Raw genomic sequence first — 22,810 nt, 5'->3', positions numbered from 1 at the left:
TCATGGACAAGAAGACCGTCTGTAACGATGTGAGAGAAAAAAAGAGAGAGAGAGAATGAGTGAGTGAGTGATTGAGTGTGTATATACGTGTTTGTGTGAATTCTGGAATTTGTTGAAATTTGAGTTCAGCATCCATTGAAATTATGCTCCACACTTATGTGCTTCTGAAGCACAATGTTGATTGGCTGCAGTTGTTTTTTGACTCTGTTGGGCCCACTATGGCTGCGTTCACGTTACCGGACTCATTTTTTCAGAGCTGTATGAATTCCCAATCACATTTGAGTCACTTCCCTAAGTGGTTTTGATCAGATATTTATCCGATTCATGGCCATGCAAAATGAATGAGAACAGTCAGATCGGAGTTCATGTGTCTTTTTTACCTATGGACCCTTTCAAGAGAGTTCCATTATCAGCATCATAGTTGGCCCCACAAGACATCCTTTTTAACATTCCATATGTTATCTTAATGCAGAGGAAGTAGATTGGGGCCCAAATAGAACGTTCAAGCATTGTTTTTGTTTTTATTGTTGAAAGGGTCTATACACATGCTCCTAATGCAGTTTGTTGTTTGTCAACATGCACAAAGGCTTTTAGACAGAATTACCTCATTAACATAAAGGATATAGATGTTTTTATAATTAGGGCTGTTTTGAGGCGTTATCATTGGTGTTGTCATTGATATTTGCACTTCAAATAGATTGGCTACAAGAACATGCAGGGATGACCTTAAGAACAGGTTCACCTGGAGAGTCCCGCCCAATTATAGGTGTTTTGTGTGTGTGTGTGTGTGTGTACTGTACCTTATTTGCATACATGGTTGTGTTTGTGCTGACGAACAGTTAGTCATGTTGCATTGTGTATGTGTGTGTTGTCATGTTTTATCCCACAGTACTTGTACAGCAAGTCATGCGAGTGTGTATGTGTGATGTTCGCCTCGGTGCCAGATTTCAAGGCGTTTTACACAGAGAGCAGTGTGAACCACGACGGCCTAGAGTGTTTACGCTTCCTAAACGAGATCATCGTGGACTTTGATGAGGTACTAGCTGAGTGTGTATGGTATGGTAATGTTCTGAATACAAAGTTTTTCCTTTGCGTATTCAAAGACGTCTCAGTGATATCATTCTCCCTGAAGCAGTGAACTTCTTTCTTTCATACTTTTCCTTTCTTTGTTATCTTTCTCTTCATGCACCTCTCTTATTTTTAAAAATTGTGTTTTAAATAAAAGGTTTTCAAAGTCTCCCTTTTTCCCTCCCTCTCTCTCTCTCTCTCTCTCTCTTTCTCTCTCTCTCTCTCTCTCTCTCTTGTCCCCTCCCCTCCCCTCCCCATGCCAGCTACTATCCAAGCCAAAGTTCCACGCCGTGGAGAAGATAAAGACAGTGGGCAGCACTTACATGGCGGCTGCTGGTCTCACCAAACCAAGCAAAGGAGAGGAAAGACAGGTGAGCAGGACACTGACAGGTGCAGGCGTCTGACCATGGTGGGACGTGGCGTCCAATCAATGGTGGACTTGAGGGCTACTCACAGGCACTACACTGAGAACACAGAGCAGGCTACTGATGTACTATTAATGTCCAGACTGTAAAAGCGGTACTACCCTGGGCAGTGGTAGGAGCTGAGCTAGAATGCATTAGCCAAAAAAAAAGATGTAGGTTCGATGCCAACATTGTGCCCTTGAGCAAGGCACTTTACCATGAGTTGCTCTGGGGAGACTGCCTTCTGTAATAATCGACCTATGTATAGTCGCTTTGGATGAAAGCGTCAGCCAAATGAATAAGTAAGATAAGTAATACCCGAAGCCCAGCTTGCGCTTAAGCAGACCTGTTACTTTGAGACTCCTTTCCAGGCTGCCCAAGAGAAAGCCATACTCTTTGTCGAGGGCTCAAGTGCTCAGGGAGAGTTAAACCTGAGGCTGTGTCTGCTAGAGCAATGACTCTAGCACAGATTGAGACTGAGATAGAACTTGGTAAAGAAGGCAAACATTCTACAATTTACATATGACTGAGATTGTTAACTTCAACATATATTCTACCAAATACATATGAGAAAAATCGTGGCCCTCAACATTTCTTAATTAAATTGACTGTGCCATCTTTATAGTTCTGTTGTACTTAGGGAACGATATTTGGGACTATTGGCAAATTTGGTCAGCTGAGGAAGAATAATATCGTGCAGTAGTGGAGACACAAGCCACTTCGGTTTCATGTCAGGAAGTGTCTGGTGTATGAGCCCATGCATGCTTCTGTTGTGTCAACATCTGATTTGTTTGGGATGTGTCGCCCCCTGCAGGAATGTGACATATCCTACAACCAGGTCCGCAGCATGATTGAGTTCGCCATGGCCCTCATGAGAAAGTTGGAGAACATCAACTCTCACTCCTTCCAGAACTTCAAGCTCAGAATTGGTATGCACATCTCCTCTGCTGCGTCATTTTATGTATAATTATGTTAATAATATATTATAGTATTCATTACATTATTTAAATTTTATTATTAAATCATAGTTATATTTTGCTGCAGAGCAGCGTTTCTGTAAAACTGCTTTCTGTATTTATCAGAAAATAAGCTGAAAAATGTATGTGCAAAATTGAGTTTTTCTTTTTTTTGTAAAAACTACATTACATCTAAAATGTTCCGTAATCCCCCTCTAATACATACCCACACACAAATCTGTGATTTTTGTCCTCTCTGTGCAGGAATAAACCATGGACCGGTGATTGCAGGGGTGATCGGAGCACATAAACCTCAGTATGATATCTGGGGCAACACCGTGAACGTGGCCAGCAGAATGGACAGCACTGGAGAACTGGACAAGATACAGGTGAGGGAGAAAGTGTGTGTGTGGTGTGTGTGGTGTGTGTGTGTGTGTGTGTGTGTGTGTGGTTTAGATTCATTTAGATCTGTGTCCAGATCATGTTCATGCTAATTTATGATTAATTGCGCATTGTTATTTGACCAATGGGTTTCTGTAGATGATACTGTAAATACTGATTTAAAAATGCTATTTGTATGTGTCTTTGATCACAGAAGATATTATATTGATTCAAATTTTGTGGAGGGAAAAAACTGTATAAAATGAAATTGTATGTGTATGGGAGAGAGGGACAGAAATAATTCAATAAATATAAAGAAAGAGAGAAGGAAAACAAAGATAAAGCTTTTCCCTTCCGTCTTTGCAGATTACAGAGGAGACCAAGAAGGTGGCGGAGTCGCTGGGCTTCACTGTAACTCTGAGAGGAGTCATCACTGTGAAGGGAAAGGGAGAGCTGACCACCTATTTCATCAACCATGAGCACTCTTAATGGTCACTGCAGGGTTAGGGAGGGTCAGTCTCACAACTCTTCCCAGGTGCTCACAGAAGAAGAGGCCCAAAGTGGTTCATGACTTTCTATGCAGGGAACACTCTATACACACACACACACACACACACATACACAGCCCATCATCAAGCACTTTGTTGGGAGAAAGATGTACAGTTGATCTAAAGAGCTGGTTAAGCTCATTCCCATATGAACCCATATATGGGCATACACTACAGACCACAATGAGCACTGCCATGTAGAATCTGGAAATGTCACGCGCATGGAAACACACGTATGAGTTTATGAAGATGGTCAATGAGAACAGCAAACTTCACCTCACACTTCCTGAACCACAGACTCCCCCTTTCATTCCAAAACACATCATGTTATTATTGACACTGATCACATCTCCCCTCTCTGTCGCTTCTCAGTCAATTGTCTGCCATTCAAAAGTCACAGGTCCCATGGACCACAATGCAGGTGATGATGACTCATCACGTCACATCAGAGTCAGCTGTGGCTAAAGACATGAAGGAGAGTTTACACGGTCTATACCACAATCACTACCTAACCAAAGAACTGGGTATACCAATGACTCCTTACCACAAAGCTGCCCTATTAACTCATGTCTATTAATATGTAGCCTATGTGTCAAATGAATGATATGTTTCAGATCACATAATGTCAACCAGGATTCTAGCTGTTATCATTAATTATGGATCAGGTCAACATCTCAGAGTTTCAACAGAGTTCTTCATCCTGTTTAATAATTATGTTGTCACACCATTACAAAAAAAAAACATTTGTGTCCTCTACTATTTTTATTTATTTTTTTTCAAAAAAGGAGTATGAAGTCAGTCGAACCCTCAAGCTGCCTTATGAATGTATGTTTCTGGTTATGGAGACTGCGCTGGTTGCCCGTTTTAAAAATGCTTGAATGCACTATTTTAATAATATATATATTAATGTATAGCATACATGTTTGTTAAAGTTTTGTCTATGTCCGTTTGGGCAACATTTAAATATGCAATAGGAATTAAATCTGCACTGTGTAAAATAAAGTGAAGCCTAGGCTACTTCTGACAGTTTTGTGTGTGTGCGTTGGTGTATAATTCATGCCATTTCAAACGCACAATGTACGTCTGAGACAAAGGTGCGACAGAGGTTGCGTAAAATAGTAATTTCTGTAAGATGGTGACGGGTAGGCCCTCTCGGTTGTACAGTCATTTAGCCCTAGGAAGTTCTCGGCACACACGCAGCGTGTGCAATGGAATTTCCCTCAATGTTTAACCACGCCCAAAAGGAGCTTTGATTGGTCCGCAAGACAAGATAGCAAACTTTCCTTTTATTTCATTGGATATTAGTGGCGTCAGTATAGTCATTTCCTGCTTTTGGGCGTGAGATAGCTTTGTTTTCTGTGCGACGTGGTGTCAAAGTTTTTAACTCTGAGATGTCATTATCGGTAAGTTGGCTGCAATAACTTTACCTTTACTTTTCATCTTTGGATTGCTTAATTGGTGAAATCTAGGAACTAGGCTATTTCGATTTCACGTTGCCAACCTAGTCGGTTAGTTTAGACTAAAATCGCCAGACGGAGAACAAGGAAACATAATTCGCTTCTTCATAAACACACTGATATTCGTTCAAAGTAGGCTGTCGTTAAGTTGCGCAACTACTTTTGTTGCAGTTGCCTTCGTCATAGAAAATATAGGTGGTAGCCTAGGCTACATTGAACACTTCTTCTGTCGAAATACTTTGTCACAGAGTTCTGATGTGTGGATGATAAACTTTAGCTGCTATGGCTATGGACTGACATATGGGACTGACTGATGGCAGGTGTCGATGTTCCATAGGATGCTTATGTCGTCAACAAACAACCTTACACTGTTCGGCTAGCCTACTGACCCCATGAACTGCTGATCTCAGCAATAGGCTACTTCTCCTTACTATCTTTATATAACTCTTTAACTTGTTTATACGCTACAGTGAGTCCGTCCATCGCCAATTCACTATGTCCGGAGTCACACGTAACCAAAGCAGAAGACGGCGTCCTCCAAAAATGTTTCTGGTGGCGTCCGATATGAAGATCCAGGACCACCTGGATGGAACCATTCGGGTGCTACGGGGGTACTTGTGCCAGGAGCAAGAAAGCCTGGAAAAGAATGGGAAAGTGGAGCAGTTGTGGGTTAAAGTAAGAGGCTTGTTCTCTTCCATACCCGCACACACCCCTGCACTCTGATCTCTTAAGCAGCCTATTCTAGATTGTGGCCACTGGCCACTCATTCTTTGTGTGCAAGACACTCACTCACTCACTCATTGCCCTGTTCCAAAACATACCCACATATAAACACTCAATCACTCCTGTTCCAAAACATAGCCTAGCATAGGTTGGGAGCTGCCTCTGTATTTGTGAAGTGCTTCCTTCAACCACAAATAGTCTTTATTTTTCCATTTTATCTACCTGTATCCCAGGTACTAGACAATGGCGGGATGGTCAAGATTGACAGGCGCGTTCTAATTGAGATACCCCCGGACCAGGCCGGCCTTTTGGAGCCAGTTCCAGAGCCGGAGGCCCGACTTAAACTTTTCAGCAAACCCCATCGGCTGCAGCGCTTGGCTCTCCTGCCTTTGGGATCACCTGTAACTGTGGTAATAAACCAAGACTTGGCTGAGGCAGAGCTTCGATACAGGGGACCCCTTACTGGAGGGAGTTCAGCCGTGTTCTTTGGGGTACAGCTTAAGGTAGGTGTTGGCTGAAATGATGCATACAGGGTAAATGGTTTGTGTTCTTACAGTCATTCTGTCCAAGTGCTGTTTCAATTGTGATGTGTGGTAGTGGAGCTAGCATGCAGTAGTCTGAAAAGTTGTGGGTTCCACCGTTGTGCCCTTGAACAAGGCACTTAACCGCTAGTTGCTCCGGGGTCAGTGGCCCTTGTAATAAAGTTGATCTATGGTCTTTTGAGCCCCCACCGTATGGCAGCACTGCCTTGTGTGGGCAGCCGTGGCCTACTGGTTAGTGCTTCGGACTTGTGACCGGAGGGTTGCCGGTTCGAACCCCGACCAGTAGGCACGGTTGAAGTGCCCTTGAGCAAGGCACCTAACCCCTCACTGCTCCCCGAGCGCCGCTGTTGATGCAGGCAGCTCACTGCGCCGGGATTAGTGTGTGCTTCACCTCACTGTGTGCTCACTGTGTGCCGAGTGTGTTTCACTAATTCACGGATTGGGATAAATGCAGAGACCAAATTTCCCTCACGGGATCAAAAAAGTACTTATACTTGAAGTCAACGGTGGGGGCCCAAAAGACCATCAAGCAGTATAATTGACATATGTAAGTCGCTTTGGACAGAAGTGTCGGCTAAATGAATAAGTGCCAATGTAACTGCTTCATTCAGGTGTGTTTCATTCAGTGTGACATTTCAATCATGGGAATTCTTCGGGGCTGTGCATGTGCGGGGATCGAAGTCATTTCCCAGTCCCATCCCTATCTCTCTCCAACTTCACTTCCGATCTCCACTGTCCACTCAATTAAAGGGTGTGATCAAAATTATACCACAAGGGAAAATGTAAAAAAAAAAAAAAGATATTAAAATAAAATTCTCTCCTCTCTCTTTTCCTTCATGTAGGGTCGGGCAGCAGGGAAGGGCTTTAGCAACGGCTCCTACAAGGGCCACCAGCTCTTCACCTGCCCGGAGGCGTGCGCACTCTTCGTCTCCGCCAGCCAGCTCACCCTGCGGCGCTCCTCGCACGAGACCGACGCCGAACGCTACCCATCTCACACAGCTGGCGTCCCGCACAACCCCGTTGCCGGTCCCACTGCTGGCGTTCAGCAGCCGGTGAGCGTCCTGCCTCGCACGGCGGAGTCTGTCCCGGGTCCGGCTCCGCCGCTGCTGCCGCAGGGCCAGCGGGTGATGTTCACCCAAGACGAGGTCACGCAGACAGGGAAGGTGGCGTTCTGTGGGGCCCTTCCTGGCAGGAGCTCCGGAGGACTGCATGTGGGCTTGATTCTGGTGAGTGTGAAGAGAGGCAAGGTTGTGTGTGAGCGTGTGCGTGTGCTTGTTTGAGAGATAGAGAGACTAAATGTGTTTTAATCATTAACCTTTTGCCTTTCGTACATGTATCTCTCTCTCTCTCTCTCTCTCTGTGTGTGTGTGTGTGTGTGTGTGTGATTGATTGTACATTTGAAAGGCAAAATGTTTTTCACCTTTGGCCTATCATATTTACATAAGTCTGTGTTTGGTACATAGTTAGTGTTTGCATTTGTCTAACAGATACTATGTGTGTTTATGTATGTATATGTGAGTATTTTTGTGTGTGAGTTAGTGTTGCAGAATGTTTGGTGTATGTGGGTTTGTGTGTATGCTGAAATGAATGCATGTGAAAGCTGGGGATTTTTTCTGTTCTGTTTTTGCTGGGGGTTTTTTTTCCTGTGTCAGGTCTGCCTGAGAATGGATTTTTGCTTTGGAAGACTCATAGTGCTGGTGTCGTTTGAATGATGTTTTGAGTTCAAGTTAGTTCAGCTTGTATGTTTGTGTTTGTGGTTATGCGTTGTTGACTTTCTATGGCTGTGCCATTTATTTCTCCTACAGGATTAGCATTGACATTGTGTGTGTGTGTGTGTGTGTGTGTGTGCAGGACAACCCGGTGGGTTCGTGGGATGGCACGTATAACAACCATAAGCTGTGCTCCCTCCCTTCTCCTCATTACGGTCATCTCCTCCCCCTGTCCAAAGTCACTCCAGGTAAACTCCCGTTCCACACACAGCTTCTCTCTTCCTCCTACCACTTCTCGTCCTGATCGTCCTGTATGTCCAGATGGTGTGTACTGTACCAGTACAGTTTACCAGTAAAGTTCATGGGTCAGCCCTCTTGAACCACTGCTTTATTCTCTATCCGAGAAACCTCTGCACTAGTCTCTCTCAGCCCTCACAGTGCTGGACTTGTGTCTGTTTATACTCCTTGTATATATCGGCTGTGTAGTGCACGGCAGGATGTTGATCTTAGAGTAGAATTCCCCTGGCTCCGTGCACCTTATTCACGGAAAGACAAAGGACCTTTTTGGCTGGTTGCTTTTTTTTGTGTGTGAAAACAAGTCAACTTCTGCCAAAAATGCACCACGCAGGTGCCAGCTCTGAAATTTCCTTGTCCATTTCAAGGCGTGCATTGTGTCCGATTGTTTTGATAATCGCTATTCATTCCAGAGGAAATGAGTGAGTGTGTTTTTTTTTCCCACCAAATTTCATGGGTATTAAATGGTATAAATAGGTTTAAATAAATGGTAAAAAAGTGAACAGGAAGAGTTACTTCCTGACATCGTGTCCACTACACTTCTGAAGCCTCACCCTCTCGTTACTTGTTTGCATGTTCATTTTTAGTCTGTATTCCTCTTTAATCGTGATCATGACTGACTCTCTCTCAAATTTATATTCAGAATAATTAACTAAGTATCAGAAGTATCACAAGAAATCAGAATGTAGACAACTCTCTCTCTTAATACTCTCTCTCTCTCTCTCTCTCTCTCTCTCTCTCTCTCTCTCTTCACCTCTCTACACCTCTTAGTGGAAACCAGACCCCAGAAGTCCCCCCTCCAGTTGTGAACCCCAGACGCGCCCTGATGCCCCCTTCCTTGCCCCCCCCAAAACCCGCCCCGGTGCCTGTGCTGCCCCCCTTCCCCAAAACGTCCTTAAAGCCTGTAACTGCCCCTAAACCCACCTCGCCAAATCTCCCAGTCACTGCGTCGTCCCCTCCTCCTTACCATAGTAAAGTACCTCTTCAGCCCCCGGCAAAGATGGCCGCCTCGCTCCCGAGCGTTGCCCCGAAATCCCTGCCACCCCCTCCCCCCGCCAACCTCAAGCCCTCCGTCAGGCCGCCGCCCATGCCACTTTACCCCAGCACGGACCAATCCCGCTCGAGCTCCAACGGCCTTCCGCGCCCGCCCTCCCCTCCGCAGCCAGAGGAGGCGGAGTTTGAGGCGGAGGAGGCGGACACGGGGCCGGGGCTGGGTCTGGAGCTGGGGTCCATGGTGGAGGTGAACGAGCCTCCGCAGTACGGAGTCATCCGCTGGATCGGACGCATCCAAGGCATTTCTCAGCTCGTCGCTGGAGTAGAGCTGGTACGCATTAGATTGCATCACGTGAAGCAGCAAGCAATAGCACATTTCTAATTGGCATGCAATTACAAATGTATCATAACAATCCTCAATTACAACATATCAATATGATAAGAAAAGTTACTCAGTCACTTTTTAAATCCTAAGAATCAATTCCATCATAGGACTCCATTTTATGGTTGTCTTCAGGTGCATTATATGATTGCATCATTTGCCGTATTACTAGGCCTACACTACATGCAGAGTTGTGTCTTCTATCATCATGCATCATAGTCTGTATATTCACAGTGTGTGTGCACCTCTTGGCATTTCTAGTCAAACCACACACACACACAGAAACACACTGATGCATTCATGTATACTCAAACCACACACACACCACACACTCACCTTTTATTTAAAGGTTTATTATTACCTTTATTTTGACCTAGGGTTGTGTAAGTAAGTTACCTTACAGTCATACATGAACACAGTGGAATATATTATAGACCCTTTCAAGAGAGTTCCATTATCAGCATCATAGTTGGCCCCACTAGGCTTCCGTTTTAACATTCCATATGTTATCTTAATGCAGAGGAAGTAGATTGGGAACCAAATAGAACGTTCAAGCATTGTTTTTGTTTACCTTGTTGAAAGGGTCTATACCACTGTGTTTCAGAGATGAATCATCCTTACATTACTCTCTGTATTCGGTATGTGAGTATCCTGTTTTGTGGTCGTAGTTTTGGACTTTGTTTCTCGTCGGTAGTTTCCCCTACCAACGGTGCAGTGCATGCAGTAGAAAACAAACCATGCAAACACAGATAAGAAAAACCACGTGGTGCAGGTCATGCAGTATGACATGGCAAATTCTTAAAAGTGTAACTTCAGAGTAAAGCCCATGCAGTGATGATGCAAATAATCGGTCTTGCTCAAAACACCACCAATTAACAAAATTTTGCTCTCAATCCAAAGTTTGAAGTTGTTAACTACAATACAAACCCTAGGTTGTTTTTACTCTGGAGTTACACTTTAATGTGCCTTTACGGATCCGTTTATGAATTTATCTCTCCCTCTCTCCCTCTCTGTCTTTCTCTCAGGACCAGGAGATAACGGCGGGCACAGATGGCAGTTACCTTGGCGAGCGCTACTTCCGGTGCCCGCCCAATAAGGGCCTGTTTGTGAAGCTCCGCAGTTGTAGACGGGACTCCAGGTTCCCCGCCCCCGAGACGCGAATCAACCAGGTGGAACGCTGCAACTCCATTGGTGTGTGAAAGAAATAAATGAGGGGACTGAACATGGCTGAACATAACTGTGATTGTAATATTGCTGTGTGTGTGTGTGTGTGTGTGTGTGTGTGTGTGTGTGTGTGTGTGAGTGTGTGTGAGAGAGAGACTGTGTGTTTCTGGGTTGTATGTTACCACTGCCATTTCATTTGATGATGTTGCAAGCCAGACAGACAGAGAGACGGAGTGTGTGTGGGCCAGCACGTGTGTCTTTGTGCTGCTATGCGTGGGTTGCTACATGGCTCACTTCCATGTGTAAAATGTCATCATGAATGCCATTAGAATAAAAATGTTTTATATTTTTCCAGCTTTTCTTTTTCTCTTCAAATTTTAGTATTCCCTACACCAGATAGCATCTTCAACTCGTATCATATTTCGTGCGCTTTGGACTTTGTGAGGCTCATGTTGGTTTGTTGTGTGTCTGCTAGCGTTTGCAGAGTGGGGTAGTGAGCGTGTCGAGGAGCACACCCCGCCAGTATCCGGCCCAGAGGCCAGACAACACTACCATGGCTGGAAGAAGGGCATCCAGGGACACCTCAACTCCTGCTACCTGGACGCCACTCTCTTCAGGTAAAAAAATAAAAAACACACACACACACACACAGACTCATTTCTTTCTCTCACATAATAACTAAGCACATCGCACACATGCAGATGGTTGGAATCCTCAGACTCCACCCCCTCCACCCATCAGTCTCCCTCATTTATCTCTCTCTCGCTCTCTTTTTCTGTCACTCACACACACACTCATGCTCTCTCTCTCTCTCTCTCTCTCTCTCTAAGCTTATGCTACTTCAACCCTCTCTCTTTTTACTAACCTTTTACACATTAAAACAGCTTTGTATCTGGTGTAATCAGCATATCTCTCTCTCAGTTCAGTTCAATGACATAACATTTAATTGTCAATTTCAAGTGAGTTTTATTAGTGTGACAACTATTTTTTGTATTGCCAGAGCAAAACATTTAAACTCTATCTATCTATCTATCTATCTCTCTCTCTCTCTCTTTCTCTCTCGCTCGCTCTCTCTCTTTTTCTCCTTCTCCTTCTCTTTCTCTCCCTCTCTCTCTCCCTCTCTCTAGTCTGTTCTCCTGCTGTAGTTCTGCAGACTCCGTGCTCTTCTGTCCCCCGAGGCTGCAGGATGGCGCCCACAGTCGCACAGCTCAGGACCTACTACGCTGCGAAATTGTCAACCCCCTGCGCAGGTGTGTGTTTGTGGTTTGAGTATGCATCAATGTGTTTCTGTGTGTGTGTGTGTGGTTTGACTATACATGAATGCATGCATCTGTGTGTGTTTGTGTGTGTGGTTTGTGTATGCATATGTCTGTGTGTTGATTGAGCATGCATACAGTATATACATCCATACCAGTAATGTCTCTCTCTTTCTCTGTCTCTCTCACACACACAGAGAGAGAGAGAGAAAGAGAGAGAGAGAGAGAGAGAAAGAGAGTGAGAGAGATTTTTGTGTTCGTACTGAGACCAAATTAGGTTAAGTTAAATTGCTATTGCAACAGGACTGAATGTCAGTATTGGCAATGTGCTATTGAACCTTAATTAGTGAATGGCAGTATTGGTAATGTGCTATTGAACCTTAATTAGTGAATGGCAGTATCGGTAATGTGCTATTGCAACAGGACTGAATGTCAGTATTGGCAATGTGCTATTGAACCTTAATTAGTGAATGGCAGTATTGGTAATGTGCTATTGAACCTTAATTAGTGAATGTCAGTATTGGCAATGTGCTATTGACCCTTAATTAGTGAATGTCAGTATTGGTAATGTGCTATTGACCCTTAATTAGTGAATGTCAGTATTGGTAATGTGCTATTGCAACAGGACACCTCCAAGTGGAGACATTTGGAGGCTGTATATGCTGTGCACCACATGTGTTGTTTGTGTTTACATGTTGCCCCTGCATTTGCAGGTATGGGTATGTGTGTGCCAGTAAAACCATGGCCTTACGGAAACTATTAGAGGCGGAAACGACAGATGCTGGCTTCACCAATCAGGAGAAAGGTAACCTGTTTCATTGTCATTGTATGTGTGTGTGTGTGTGTGTGTGTGTGTGTGTGTGTGTTTGCATTGGTGTATGTTTTAGGGCTTTGACTTTTGCCCAAAAATCATATTCGATGTTCGTTTGTTTATTAATATTAAAATTCGAATATATTCGAATATGTATTAATAATATTTTAACCATTAAATGTCTTCCGTAAGACCGATATTGGTATCAAACTTAAGTTCTATTTGTTCTGTCCACCAGAGGGCAGTGTATCAGTCAATGTCAATATACTACGTGCACGAAAGGCTGAGTAAATGCGTGTGTCAAAATTGTTATTATTGAGCATAGGGCTGGGGGATACAACGATAGCGATATGTATAGCACATGTAATCGATATCAATAAAAAAATACGTTAGATAGAACATTCATAATTAAAAGCAACACACACCTCCTGCCTTATGTTGTCCATAAATAAAATAGGCTAAATATATCTTGCATTGTAGTATGTCAAACTCTACCAGAGTAGGCGGTAGAAGTAGGCCTAATGTTACCTCAACACAGACTCTCCTTGCCCCGTGCACTCTCTCTCTCTCCCTCTCAACAGGCGCATCCCTCCTCAACATGCACATGTAATCCAAACATTGTCGTGCAAGGCGACTGGCTAAATTGCTATTAAATCCGGTTAGCATCATTAGCACGCTGCACTAATTTGTTCAAAACTACTGCATTCAAATTGACTGCTAAATTCTAATCATCTCAATGCAAATGGAAAAGTATTTTCCAAGACTTAAACGGGCCTGTCCCAAGGAGAAAAAGTATTCAATTGAAACTTAAACACACGTGGGGAAACTGAACAGTTTAACCTATATGATAAATGATAAACTTGCAAATTAAGCTAACGTTACTTTGTTTACAATATTTCCAGGCTTCAACCAGTGCTGCTTTTCATTCAGACTTATCAGCACATTTATTTATTTGAGTGTTTTAAATGATTGTTGTGCCATTTCTTTTCCCTGTTTGCTTTGATTGATAACTAAGGTGATTAAAATCAGAGGAAGGTTAAGTTTAAAATAAAAATGTCTATGTGGGAGCTGCTCACTAAGCGCGAACCAGCCAGGATGCTAACCTGCTAACCTTTAATTTTTAAAATAATCGAATTATATTCGAATAACGAAGTTCGGAGTCAAAGCCCTAGTATGTTTAGGCGTGTGTGTTTATGGCCCGAGGTGTGTTAAAATCACAGCTTTCCTTTCAGACCCAGAGGAGTTCCTCAACAAGCTTTTCCAGCTCTTGCGGGTGGAGCCTCTCCTGAGAATCAGGTAATCCAGAACTGTCACATACCTTCACCTTGCCTCATCGCTGGAGTCTTTCCGTTGTTCTTCCTGTTTGGTGTTTATGTCTGCCCCCCCCCCCCCTCCCTCCCCTCCCATAATGAGTAAGAGCTTGGACATTCCATGTGTTTTTGTGTGACATGTTGTTTTATGTGCATTTCTGTCTTGCTTCCTCTTCCTTACCCCTGCTCTCCTACCGTCTCTTACTGTGTTTTTCCATGACTCTTTCATGCTCTCTCGCTCTCACTCCCTCGTTCATTTTCTCCCTCCCTCACTCTCTCACCCACTGACCTGCTCACTCACTTTCTCCCTTCCTTTCTTTCTTTCTCAGGTCAATGAACCATCAGCCTCAGGAGTGTCACCTCTACCAGCTCTTCCCTCCCTCCACGGCCCCCTCTCCATCCTCTCCTGCTCTCTCTCCATCCCTCTCTCCGGGCCCTCTCTCCCCCATCCCTCTCTCCCCTCCGGTCGGTCACCTGAGGGTGGCCAGTGTGCAGGCGCTACTGGAGGCCTCCTTCATCCACTCAGGGCTCAAGTTTGCTGAGGTAACTCTTACTCTTATTGGCTGAGTGTTGCTGTCCCTGTCCAATAACGCTATCTGATTGGATGATTGAGTTTTGTTTTTCGAACAGCCCAAGTGTGTTATTGGCTGTAATTCCTGATATGATATGATAAGGATATCATATTGCTCATCATCCATCATGATAAATAACCTTGTGACAGATTTAAACTCTGAACATCCTCTCTAGAGAAATAACTAAGATAATCTATTTTTTGCATCGTTCTAATTTGCAGTTGAAAGACCAGTTTGAGTGTAGGCCAGTTGTGTTATGTTTGTTTATTTTTATATCGTGTTGGAGCCACGGCTCACCTCCCCTGTTTCTCTCCAGGCTCCCTCCTGTCTGCCTCTGCTCATGCCCAGGTTTGGGAAGGACTTCAAGATGTTCGACGCCATCCTGCCATCACTAACCCTGGACATCACAGACCTGCTGGACGAGAGTAAGCATCTACATAGCCACTGATGACATACTCATACATTCTATCTTTCAAATATATTTTTTGGGGCTTTTATGCCTTTAATCTGATAGGACAGTGAAGTGAGTGACAAGAAGCAAGTGGGAGAGAGAAAAGGGGTGGAATCAGGAAATTACCTGGGCCGGACTCGAACCTGGGTCACTGTGGGCACTTGGGTGTTATGTTATAATGTGTTATGAGCGCTGTAGCCAGCCACTGTGACACAGTGCCCCCCATACCCATTTTATACCATCAATATTACATAGTGGTATGTGTGTGTATATATATATATCCTCATTCCTCACTCGGCCATTGCAGGAACACACTGTACACCTTAGAAGATGAGTAAGCAGCTTAAAGGTGGTTTGAGTTGTGAGGATGTGATGAATTTATGTGGGTTGCACATTCATTAGTTGCACAATCATCCACAGCTCAGCTGATGCTCACCAAGTGAAGGGACTACACCCAGTAAATCCTTTCTGTTCAGTCATTTTGAATGAAACATCTGTGTTGAAGAGGGGCTCCAGCAAAGTGCACGACAACATGAAAAATGTCTTGTACATGAACTAAAGCCATTATGGGTGGTGTTAAAGCACAGGCCCCTTTTGTGTCAAATAGAATGTGTAGATTGTAAATCCAGCTGTGTGTGTGTGTGTGTGTGTGTCTTTAGCTCTGCGGCAGTGTAGCATCTGCCAGTCGCTGGCCCATTGGGAGTGTCTGCAATGCTATGAGGACCAGGACATCACGCCTGGCCGCCTCAAACAGTTCTGCCACACCTGCAATACACAGGTACACACACACACACACACAGCATACCTCGGGGAGTGCCTAATTTTCTGGAACTCTCCACTGAATAAGCTATGTACAGCACCCATCCAAATTGCTGAGTCTATAGCTGTGCCATCTGCAATGGCTGCCACCATTTGTACTATTTCTCTATACTTGATAAACTGAATGAAGCCCCTCTTCCGGAGTAGGTAGTTATAGACATAGAGAGCTAAATATTTGTGTATAAATAGCTGTATACATGCTTTCCTACTGCAGATCAACACATTCACACAAACAAACACATACCACTAAAACGGCCTTACTAGAGTCATACTAGATTGCCATTGCCACACACACACACACACACACACACACACACACACACACACACACACACTGACCTTTTTACCCTCCCTGTGTGTCCCGGGCAGGTGCACACACATAAGAAGCGCGCGTCGCACCACTCTGAGCGTGTGCGGGCCCCCGAGGGCCCCTGGGCGGAACAGTGGGAGGGGCCACTGGGTGGCAGCCGGCAGCGGCTGGAGCTCTTCGCCGTCACCTGCATTGAAACGAGCCACTACGTCAGCTTCGTGCGCCACGGACCGCTGCCCACCGACTGGCTCTTCTTCGACAGCATGGCCGACAGGGAGGGTGAGATGGCCAAAACATACTTGAGTCTAAGGCGGCTCTCACACGGACACGCTATTTTCACCTGACTCACCTAAGGCAGGCAGATAAACAACGACCCATTGTTGAAAAAGAAAACGTGACTTCATCATTTGAACTATTTTTTACTTTGTGGGCCTCGCCTTGCTAACCTGACTCTCGCCAGATGAATTTCGTTCCGCCTAGCTCCACTCATCCATCTGGGACCAATCCATTGGAGTGTTGCTTCAGAAGGCTGGGCCTAATCAAAAAATGCTTGCATATGATTGAATAAGCCACTTGTCCGTCATCTATTGACGTGCTACTTAAACCACTCGCATCGAAGCCAACCCGTGACGCTGATAACAGTCTCACAGTCGCTTCTACGCTATGTCACATCTATGAAACCCCCGCCCTGCGTCCTGATTGGCTGTACCATAAATTCTGGTGCAGAAATCACTGTTAATGGAAGAGGTCCCAGATGGATGTGAGTGAAGCTAGGTGGAGCTAGCGGAACGAAATTCATCTGGCGAGAGTCAGGTTATCACCTTGCACCTTGCTCATTTAAACGTAATGCACGTGGCAATGGTCAGTTGTACCATTTTGATAGGACAGTGGTTCTCAACTGGTGTGCCGTGAGGCAAAGAGGTGTGCCGTGGTATTTTGAGGGAGCCCAATGCGTTTTTATACAGGCTAACAATGCTAACATGCTAAGTATGCTAACCATATGACTTAGCTAACCTAGCTAATCATTTTTATCAGTGTTGTTAAAAATGCTAACAATGTAAGCAATGCTAACATGTTAACTATGCTAACTAGCTACAGTGGGTAGGAGTCATAGTTGATGACAAGTGTTGACATAGTTGATGACAAGTTAAAAGTTGTTGATAGACAGCTAGTTTAATAGATAGTTTAATAATAGTTTAAAAGTAGACTGTTTAAAAGTTGAATGTATATAGTTTAAACGTTGTTGATAGACAGCTAGTTTAATAGATAGATAGTTTAATAGTTTAAAAGTAGACCGTTTAAAAGTGGAATGTAAAAAGTTCAGTAGTTTAATGGGTTACATTGTTTAACAGTGGATTATTGTAGTGAGGACTTTTATTTTGAAAACATTTTGGGCAGAGGAAACAGTTGAATAGGATGTGTAGTCTTAATTGACCCAGATTGTATGCTTAAAGCCTGAGGCTGAAGGTGGCCTGAACACCTGCCATAGGATTCTAATTGCTTAATGGCCGTATTACGATGTCACAATCGGCAATGTTAAGTCTATGGGGATTTTTAAAAAGTTTTTCTTTAATAGTTTAAAAAGTATAAATGTTTCAAAGTTGAACAGACATAGCAACCCGATCTGTTTGAAGACCTACGTTACAAAGCCTATATGCCACACACCTCATGGAAGACTTTTTAGCCAGCACAAACATTGTCGATTGACTATCACCTGCATTGTTTTAGCGTACCTGTTAACATGGACCCGGTTGGGTGTTACAAGTTGCGCAATACAAGTTGAGCACCTGAGGTGAAAAAAAGTGTATCTGTGAGTGGCCTTTTATGGCATCATAGATCCTGACATTTCAGGAGTGTCCTACCCATTAATGAGTTGGTGATCGCCTGAGAAATTAAATGATTTTTTTTACAAATACAATTCTGCAATTGTAAAATGCCAATAAAATGCTAAATTATTGTTTTACTCCTAGGCAAATCATAGAGACGAAAACATTGAGTGCATTTGTTGATATTGTTGTAATACTGTTTTGAGGACAGTCACTGTTTTTCTCTGTCAAACCTGTAGTTACTTGTTGTATGATTTCATAGACATTTGTTAGTGTTTGTTTATGTTTTTTTTGTGTTTGTGTGTGTGTGTATTTGCGGGTATTCACATCACCTCTGTCCTCCTCCAGGTGGGGAGAATGGCTTCAATGTGCCTCAAGTGAGGTCGTGTCCAGAGGTAGGCCGCTACCTCAGCCTATCCGAAGAGGAGTTGAGCAGGCTGGACCCCGCCTCCCTGCGTGACACCGTCCGTCGGCTGCTCTGCGACTCTTACATGTGTCTGTACCACTGCCCCCAGATCAGCCTCTACAAGTGATGCTGACACACAAACACACACTTATGTGTTTGTGCCGCTGTGGACAGATCCGACGTGACCTGTGAAATGAATACACAGGCAAACACAGATGCAGAGACTCATACACAAACAAACAAACAAAAAAACAAACACCATTCCATCTCTGCCTTAAAATGTGCTACGCTGAAAAGTTTGCCTCACCTATCTGCAGTGGTGTGAGTTTCAGTTATAAACACAAGGCCAGTTCCAGTGTTGCAGTACAATTCCCTTTTTGCACATTCCTTCAGATCAGTTTGTATATAGTTACAAGCAGTAATAGCATAAGCCTGCAGCCTTGTTATATTTTTGTATTTATTTTGGGATAAAATTCAAGCATTTGTAATTTGTAAATCATAAAACTAAAATGAACATGATATTTGTGCACTGTTTTTACAAATGTTTCTGTATATTCTACTTGACATAAAGTCCTATGTTTATTTCCAATACTTTTGTGTCTCGTCATTCAAACATTTCACAGTAGCATAGACTATCATTCAGAAAGAAAACCAGTTGGCACCATATTTGTTGGGGAACAGCAAATAAGCAGAGAAGTGCTGTCCTACGTCATCACTCTGCGTCAAAGGGAAAAGGACAGTCGCACTGTAGTGGGTTCCTCTACGATATTTACACATACAATAAGTGTGTTCTCAGCTGTCGGTGAACACCAACTTTCTCAAGCCACATCTGTTGAATAAAGTAAGTGTTAGTGGTGGGAATGTACTAATAGATAATTAGTTGGTTAAAGTTGAGTTTACAGTGTTACGTCTTAATAACGTCACCGTTTTGAAGGGTTGTCAGTTAGCGCACCCAAGCTTTTAGCTAGCTAGCGCTAGTATGGTTAAAAACGTTAACGTTAATTGCTTACTTGATCGTTAGTCAGCATGGTGGCATCATCTGTTATTTGTTAATGACACCCTTAAAAACAACGAAGCACCACAATGATTATGAGGTTAGATTGTGAGTGCTGATATGATGTCAAATGTGGACAATCATTACAGTTTTATCCAGCTAACATATTATAGGCCTATATACCATTGGGATATATAGCCTATATATTGACATATATTCATGAAAAAGACTAAACCATTCATTTCATGGATCGTGTGTGATTGTTGTGTACGGTGGACCGACTCAAACTCACGTTTCCTCTCCATCTGCTATCATCCAGGTCTAGTAGGTTCCCTTGACTGGCTGAGTGAGTGAGTGAGTGAAGGTCATGTCATCTCCAGGTGGACAGGGCGGAGGGGCGTTGTCTACGAGAGGTGGAGCTGGGGCCCGGAGGATGAAATGGGCTCTAGAGCTTAGCCTCGGCAACATGCGGTGAGGCCCAAGCTCTCTGGGAAGAGGCTTTTTATTTACATTTACAGTTAATTTGGCAGACGCTTTTGTCCGCTTTTATTGTCAGAGGTGGCGGAAAAAAAAGACCTAAACGTTGTACACTGGATAGGAAAACTAAGTGTTTGCAGAAAGGGGTCACTGCTACAAGACCACAGAAAAAGAAACCTTTCTTCAGTACACTTCATTACATGTTGAATTTAACCTTCAGACACTCTCTGTTTTATAAATGGCCCATTAATACGTCCTGTCCTGCTTATGCTCTGACATTGATCTTCTTCAGGAGTCGTGACCGGCAGGGTGGCCAGGGGGATGCCATGTACCCCATTGGCTACTCCGACAAGCCCGTTCCTGACACCAGTGTCCAGGAGACAGACCGCAACTTAGTGGAAAAGGTAACAACCAGAGTGGTTTTGTAATGGTGTATACGTGCGTTAGATTCATAGCATCCTGAAATTAACATGTAATTCTATGTGTCATGTAGAGATAATGTGTGTGTGTTTTTTTAAACATGTCCTTAATTTGATCTAATGACGAATGTTTCACCTTCCCCTTTCTCTCCCTTCTATCTCTCACCTGTTTTTTTTACACTCTCTCTCTCTCTTCCCCCCAAATCACTTCTGTCCTCTGTTCTTTTCTGCCTCTTTCTATACTTCTCTTCCTGTCTACATCTCTCTCTCTTTCTCCCTTTCTCTCTGTGCAGAGGTGCTGGGATGTGGCCCTGGGCCCACTGAAGCAGATCCCCATGAACCTGTTCATCATGTACATGTCTGGGAACACCATCTCCATCTTCCCCATCATGATGGTGTGCATGATGGCCTGGAGGCCCATCCAAGCCCTCATGGCCATCTCTGCCAGTGAGTGCTGGCCTAGCTAGCATCACACCCATTAATGCCATTTAGTCATAATCCACATTGGCCGATTTAAAGGAGCATGAACATGAGGGCTCATGAACATGCCCTCAGAGTGTAGCGCTGTAACTGCCTAGCTGCTTTAGCTGCTGGCTGCAGCAACTCAAGCTAAATAAAAACCGATCGTTGTTGGGGCTTTTTCGTATCGACAGTACTCTGTGACCTCGAGAAACAGAGAATAATCGCTGGATTTCTCCTTTAAAGTGCTCATAAGGCTGATTAGATTTAAAATGAAGCAGAGTAGGACTGCAGACATCAGTAGCATTGTCTGGCTACATCTCTGCCAGTGAATCTGGTCCTAAGCTCACCTCCACATGGCTGTTATTAATGTTGTTGTCAATATGGCTAATGCTAATGTCTATCAGGATTGTCACGGTCTAACAAGAAATTGTGAGAAATTGCACAAAAAATGTCTAAGTATCTAAAGATTGTTATGTACAGTAGGTTTTCAGTATTTAAGAGATGGCATTCTATATTCTATAAATGGCATCCTATAAATAGCATGTTCAACTATGTCTTTATTTCTTTCTTTCTTTCTTTACTTTCTTCCTGCTTAGCCTTTAAGCTGCTGGAGAGCTCTAGTCAGCAGTGGTTGCAAGGTCTGGTGTATCTCGTAGGAAACCTGCTGGGTGCTGCATTGGCCATCTATAAGTGTCAGTCAATGGGGCTCCTGCCGACACACTCGTCTGATTGGTTGGCCTTCATAGAACCGCCCCAGGTAGGATTCTGTTTTATTTTTATTTTCCTCATTTACATTCTAATGTTCTTAAAACTATGCTCTTACAGGTTGTCACAAGTAATTTGATCACGTCTCTCTCTCTCTCTCTGTCATATCCCTGCTTTAAACAGCGGATGGAGATTATGGGTGGAGGAATGGTGTTGTGATGATGGAAGAAGACACATCTACATGCTTAACATCACTTTCACACACACTCTCTTTCCTACAGCAGATCCTGAGCCTACTGTAATAATTATGCTAATGTTTTTTTTTTTTTTTTTTGTCTTTTGCATCTTAACCTGCATTAATTTATATTTTTGTTGTATTTACTTTCTGGCCTGTTTTTTTCTCTGATGACACATGTAATAAAGGCAACATATTGTGCTGTTTTCAGAAATGTGTTTCTCTTACTTTAATTTGCATGAATATTATCAAACATACCATGACTGACCAGGTAGTTGGCCATGAGTTTCAGGTTATGTAATTTGCTATACACCAGTGCTTGCTGGAATGGAGGGTTGTTCAGACACCATTGTAGTGCAGAAAAAATGAACTTCCTTCTTCACAGTTTTGCCTTTGGTGTGTCACCCTGCAGTGTGATGTCTGTTATAATCTTGAGGCATGTCACCTGTTGAGTATAAGGTGTGGCCGTTTAAAGAAGAATTTTGGTCATCAAGGTCACCAAGTACTGTCGGTACAGAAAAAAAAAACAGCTAGAGCAGCCAGGCAGCAACAGTGCCACACACATTACCGTGAGTTAACATACCCCCAGAGTGTAGCATTGTAGCTCCTGACTCGAGGTAATTTTTTTATTTTTCATTTTTTTCGTATCGACAGGCTACTCAATGACCTCAAGAAACTGAGACCGAATAGATTTTTAGGTCCACAAGGCCTACCAGCTTTAAATTTTCAAGTTCTACTAAATTCTCATTCAGGGCCGAGCAGGTCTCCACTGATTGAGATTACTTACCTAGTCTATCCTAGTATATGATTTTACTAAACTGAAGCAATCTCTTGGTTTATAGCACCAATGCTTAGAGGGTTAAATATGACTTATGCAATGAGCAGGCCCTCAGCAAATAACTTCATGTTGAAAAAACCTCAATCATCGCAATCATGACTAAATATGACATAGATCTCTATTTATTCTAGGCACTGCATCGGTTTTGGAGATACATTTTCCTAACGAGAATTGTTAAATAGGTGACTTCTTTTTTCTCTTGTATCTTGTCAAGTTAAAGGATACATTTTTAAATGGTTTCCGTAGCACATACATGGATTAGCCGACTGTAAATTGTTATAAACTGTAAATATTTTTT

General features: G+C 43.4%; 3 protein-coding genes across 3 annotated transcripts in view; all 3 read left to right on the top strand.

The window, feature by feature from the left end:
- The window catches only part of LOC125289100 (adenylate cyclase type 4-like), a 37,551-nt gene extending 33,168 nt beyond the window's left edge, over positions 1–4,383 (top strand). The window contains exons 22-27 of the mRNA XM_048235783.1: positions 1–29; positions 890–1,036; positions 1,332–1,439; positions 2,287–2,401; positions 2,693–2,817; positions 3,176–4,383. The exon at positions 1–29 is cut by the window's left edge and continues 133 nt beyond it. Of these exons, the coding sequence (XP_048091740.1) occupies positions 1–29; positions 890–1,036; positions 1,332–1,439; positions 2,287–2,401; positions 2,693–2,817; positions 3,176–3,298 (647 nt within the window). The 3' untranslated portion in view covers positions 3,299–4,383. The remainder of the gene's footprint in view (positions 30–889; positions 1,037–1,331; positions 1,440–2,286; positions 2,402–2,692; positions 2,818–3,175) is intronic.
- A 328-nt stretch (positions 4,384–4,711) lies between these two features.
- Positions 4,712–18,986, top strand: si:cabz01101003.1 (ubiquitin carboxyl-terminal hydrolase CYLD). The gene is made up of 16 exons (XM_048235782.1): positions 4,712–4,760; positions 5,285–5,489; positions 5,771–6,040; positions 6,922–7,305; positions 7,931–8,036; positions 8,886–9,406; positions 10,483–10,648; positions 11,097–11,238; positions 11,749–11,871; positions 12,591–12,682; positions 13,921–13,984; positions 14,328–14,541; positions 14,887–14,995; positions 15,681–15,799; positions 16,210–16,429; positions 18,325–18,986. The coding sequence occupies exons 2-16, from the start codon at positions 5,310–5,312 to the stop codon at positions 18,507–18,509; spliced, it is 2,895 nt and encodes a 964-aa protein (XP_048091739.1). The 5' UTR covers positions 4,712–4,760; positions 5,285–5,309; the 3' UTR covers positions 18,510–18,986.
- A 104-nt stretch (positions 18,987–19,090) lies between these two features.
- Positions 19,091–21,888, top strand: emc4 (ER membrane protein complex subunit 4). The gene is made up of 6 exons (XM_048236510.1): positions 19,091–19,223; positions 19,696–19,847; positions 20,146–20,257; positions 20,566–20,719; positions 21,331–21,491; positions 21,623–21,888. The coding sequence occupies exons 2-6, from the start codon at positions 19,744–19,746 to the stop codon at positions 21,656–21,658; spliced, it is 567 nt and encodes a 188-aa protein (XP_048092467.1). The 5' UTR covers positions 19,091–19,223; positions 19,696–19,743; the 3' UTR covers positions 21,659–21,888.
- Positions 21,889–22,810: the final 922 nt, after the last annotated feature.

The sequence above is a fragment of the Alosa alosa genome, chromosome 24 (genome assembly GCF_017589495.1).
Source record: "Alosa alosa isolate M-15738 ecotype Scorff River chromosome 24, AALO_Geno_1.1, whole genome shotgun sequence".
Classification (NCBI taxonomy): domain Eukaryota; kingdom Metazoa; phylum Chordata; class Actinopteri; order Clupeiformes; family Clupeidae; genus Alosa; species Alosa alosa.
Note: the sequence above shows the minus strand (reverse complement) of the source record. Positions and strands in the feature narration are given on the sequence as shown.

Excerpts from the sequence above, each read along its gene's own strand:
- si:cabz01101003.1 (XM_048235782.1), top strand. The coding sequence starts at position 5,310 with ATGTCCGGAGTCACACGTAACCAAAGCAGAAGACGGCGTCCTCCAAAA. Across the intron at positions 9,407-10,482 it reads TCGTCGCTGGAGTAGAGCTG|GACCAGGAGATAACGGCGGG; the intron begins GTACGCATTAGA and ends TCTTTCTCTCAG. Across the intron at positions 10,649-11,096 it reads GGAACGCTGCAACTCCATTG|CGTTTGCAGAGTGGGGTAGT; the intron begins GTGTGTGAAAGA and ends TGTGTCTGCTAG.
- emc4 (XM_048236510.1), top strand. The coding sequence starts at position 19,744 with ATGTCATCTCCAGGTGGACAGGGCGGAGGGGCGTTGTCTACGAGAGGT. Across the intron at positions 19,848-20,145 it reads CTTAGCCTCGGCAACATGCG|GAGTCGTGACCGGCAGGGTG; the intron begins GTGAGGCCCAAG and ends GATCTTCTTCAG. Across the intron at positions 20,720-21,330 it reads CCTCATGGCCATCTCTGCCA|CCTTTAAGCTGCTGGAGAGC; the intron begins GTGAGTGCTGGC and ends CTTCCTGCTTAG.